Source organism: Raphanus sativus, chromosome 4 (genome assembly GCF_000801105.2).
Source record: "Raphanus sativus cultivar WK10039 chromosome 4, ASM80110v3, whole genome shotgun sequence".
Lineage (NCBI taxonomy): Eukaryota > Viridiplantae > Streptophyta > Magnoliopsida > Brassicales > Brassicaceae > Raphanus > Raphanus sativus.
This window is the reverse complement of record NC_079514.1, coordinates 49,083,406-49,085,627: the sequence shown is the minus strand read 5'-3', so window position 1 is coordinate 49,085,627 and position 2,222 is coordinate 49,083,406. Positions and strand designations below refer to the sequence as shown.

General features: G+C 37.2%; 1 protein-coding gene across 1 annotated transcript in view; it reads left to right on the top strand.

Moving 5' to 3' along the window:
• Positions 1–2,193: 2,193 nt before the first annotated feature.
• Positions 2,194–2,222, top strand: part of LOC130511418 (beta-glucosidase 27-like) — a 2,214-nt gene continuing 2,185 nt past the window's right edge. The window contains exon 1 of the mRNA XM_057008397.1: positions 2,194–2,216. Within this exon, the coding sequence (XP_056864377.1) occupies positions 2,194–2,216 (23 nt within the window). The remainder of the gene's footprint in view (positions 2,217–2,222) is intronic.

Here is a 2,222-nt window from a genome sequence, read left to right as displayed (position 1 = left end):
GCTTTTCTTTTAAAGCTTTGCTGATAAAGAGTAGCTAGATACTTAGGAGTTCTGCATCTCTTAGCCAAATGGTTGTCCATTTCATAATTATTGCACAACTTAGACCATCCCCCATGTCCATATCCTCTCTTGACACGGTTGGTTTCTAGATCAGCCCTTTCGGCTGGTAGTGCATTAGCTGGTGGTAATGGAGTTGGCCTCGTAAACTCTCTTTCACTACTGTTCATTAGCATTCATGATTTTGCTCAGCTTGCAACAATATTGCTATTAGAGATGTATAGGTAGTGAAGCCCATTTCTCTATATTGTTGTAGTAACAATAAGTTGGTAGGGTGAAAGGTGGAGAATGTCTTTTCCAACATATCTTCATCAGTCACTACCTCACCACATAGTTTCATTTCGAAAACTATTTTGAGTAGGGCAAAGTTACATTCTTCCACAATTTTATAGTCTCAGAATCTGAGGTTGATCGATTCTCGTAAAGCTTTGGTATGTATAACCTCTTGGATACAATTTCTATTTTCTAGATCTGTCCAAAGCTTTGAGGGATCATCAGTCAGATATAGACTTTTGAGTTTTTCACAAATATGATGGCGAGTGTTCAGGAGTTCTCTTGCAATGCTATCATATGTGATGCATTCACTGAGTTCATCAGACTCAAGTGTGGTTTTAATATCTTGTGCCCATTGCACATATTGCAAGTAGTTTTCTCCTGAGATTATGATGGAGGAATTCGACATCTAAAATATTTAGTGTTTCTCTAGTTAGATCTTAGTAATATGTTCTGAGAGACTGATTTTAAAATCTAATTTTAGAGAAGTTTTCCATAAAATTCTATGAAATGGAAATTCCAGAAAAAAAATTCTATAAAAAGAAACTTTTTTAGAAATGGGAACTTTCTAAAAAATAGAAACTTTTTAAAAATGGAAACTTTCTAATTTTTGATTTGGTCTATCAACCAAATTAGGGTTTATACTATCGATTGGTTTAGGGATTTATAAACTGATTTGGTTTAATGTTTTCACAATTCGGATTTGGTTTTTATAAGTTTCATAATCCGATTTAGATTAGGGTTTAATAATTGGATATGGTTTAAAGAGTTTCATAATCCGATTTGGTTTGGGGTTTTATAAGTTTTAAATTTCATGAACTTTAGGGTTTGTTTATTAAACAAATTTGTTATATCAAATCTAGCAACCTAATGATTCAATCAACCAGAGTATACGAGTTCTCTAAAGTTCTAATCTCAACTTCAAACATTTTTCATAAAAATCAGATCAATCAAAATTAGTGTTTGATGACTTACCTTTGGATTAACTCGATTCGCTCCTTGGTTCCTTTGGAAATATTAACCTCAATTGATCTTACTGGGATCCTTTGTTTTCCTTAAACTCGATCGATTTTGCTCCTTGGCTTCTCTTTAACCTCAATGGGTCTGACTTTGTTTTCTTTAAACAAATTGATCAAAGAGAAGTTAGTAATAAGAAAAACAATCAGCTATAAACAAACTAGAAAGAGAAGTTTGCAGCCTTAGGTTTAGTTTCTGATTTTGACGACGCGGCTTGTAGCTGTCGTAGAGAACGCGTCGGATCACGGATTGAGGTGAGGTCTGCGGCGTTGGATTCTCCTCTTCAATAGCTTCAAATTGATATGTCGCACGTCTTCTGGATCGTTACGGTTTAGGAGAACGATCGATTTGAAGTTGAGTCAAAATTAGGGTTCTTGCAATTGACGGCGCGCACTAAAACAGAGTTTGGCGGGGCGTCTGAGATCTGATCGACGCGAGGTTTCCGGCTATGGATTCTTCTCTTCAAGATCTTCAAGTTGGTATGTCGAACGTCGTTTGGATCGTTATGGTTTGAGAGAACGATCGATTTGAAGTTGCGTTAAAATTAGGGTTCTTGAGCAATTGACGGCGCGTACTAAAATAGAGCGTGCCGGCGCGTCTGAGATCGGATCCTCGCGAGGTTAGCGGCGCTGGCTTCGTCTCGTCGAGATCTTCAGATTGATAGGTGGCTCGCCGTCTAGGTCGTTACGGTTAGGGAGATATGACTGTTTTAAGATGCGGCTAGTTTTTAAGGTTTGGGTGACCTACGAATTTTGTTAGGGTTTTGAGCTTAACTCGTGCTGATAACGTGTTGTGAATGTGTATGTTATTAATGTTGAATATGAACTCCTTATATAGGGAGTTACAATGTCTGAAACCCTAATGGGCCGGTTACA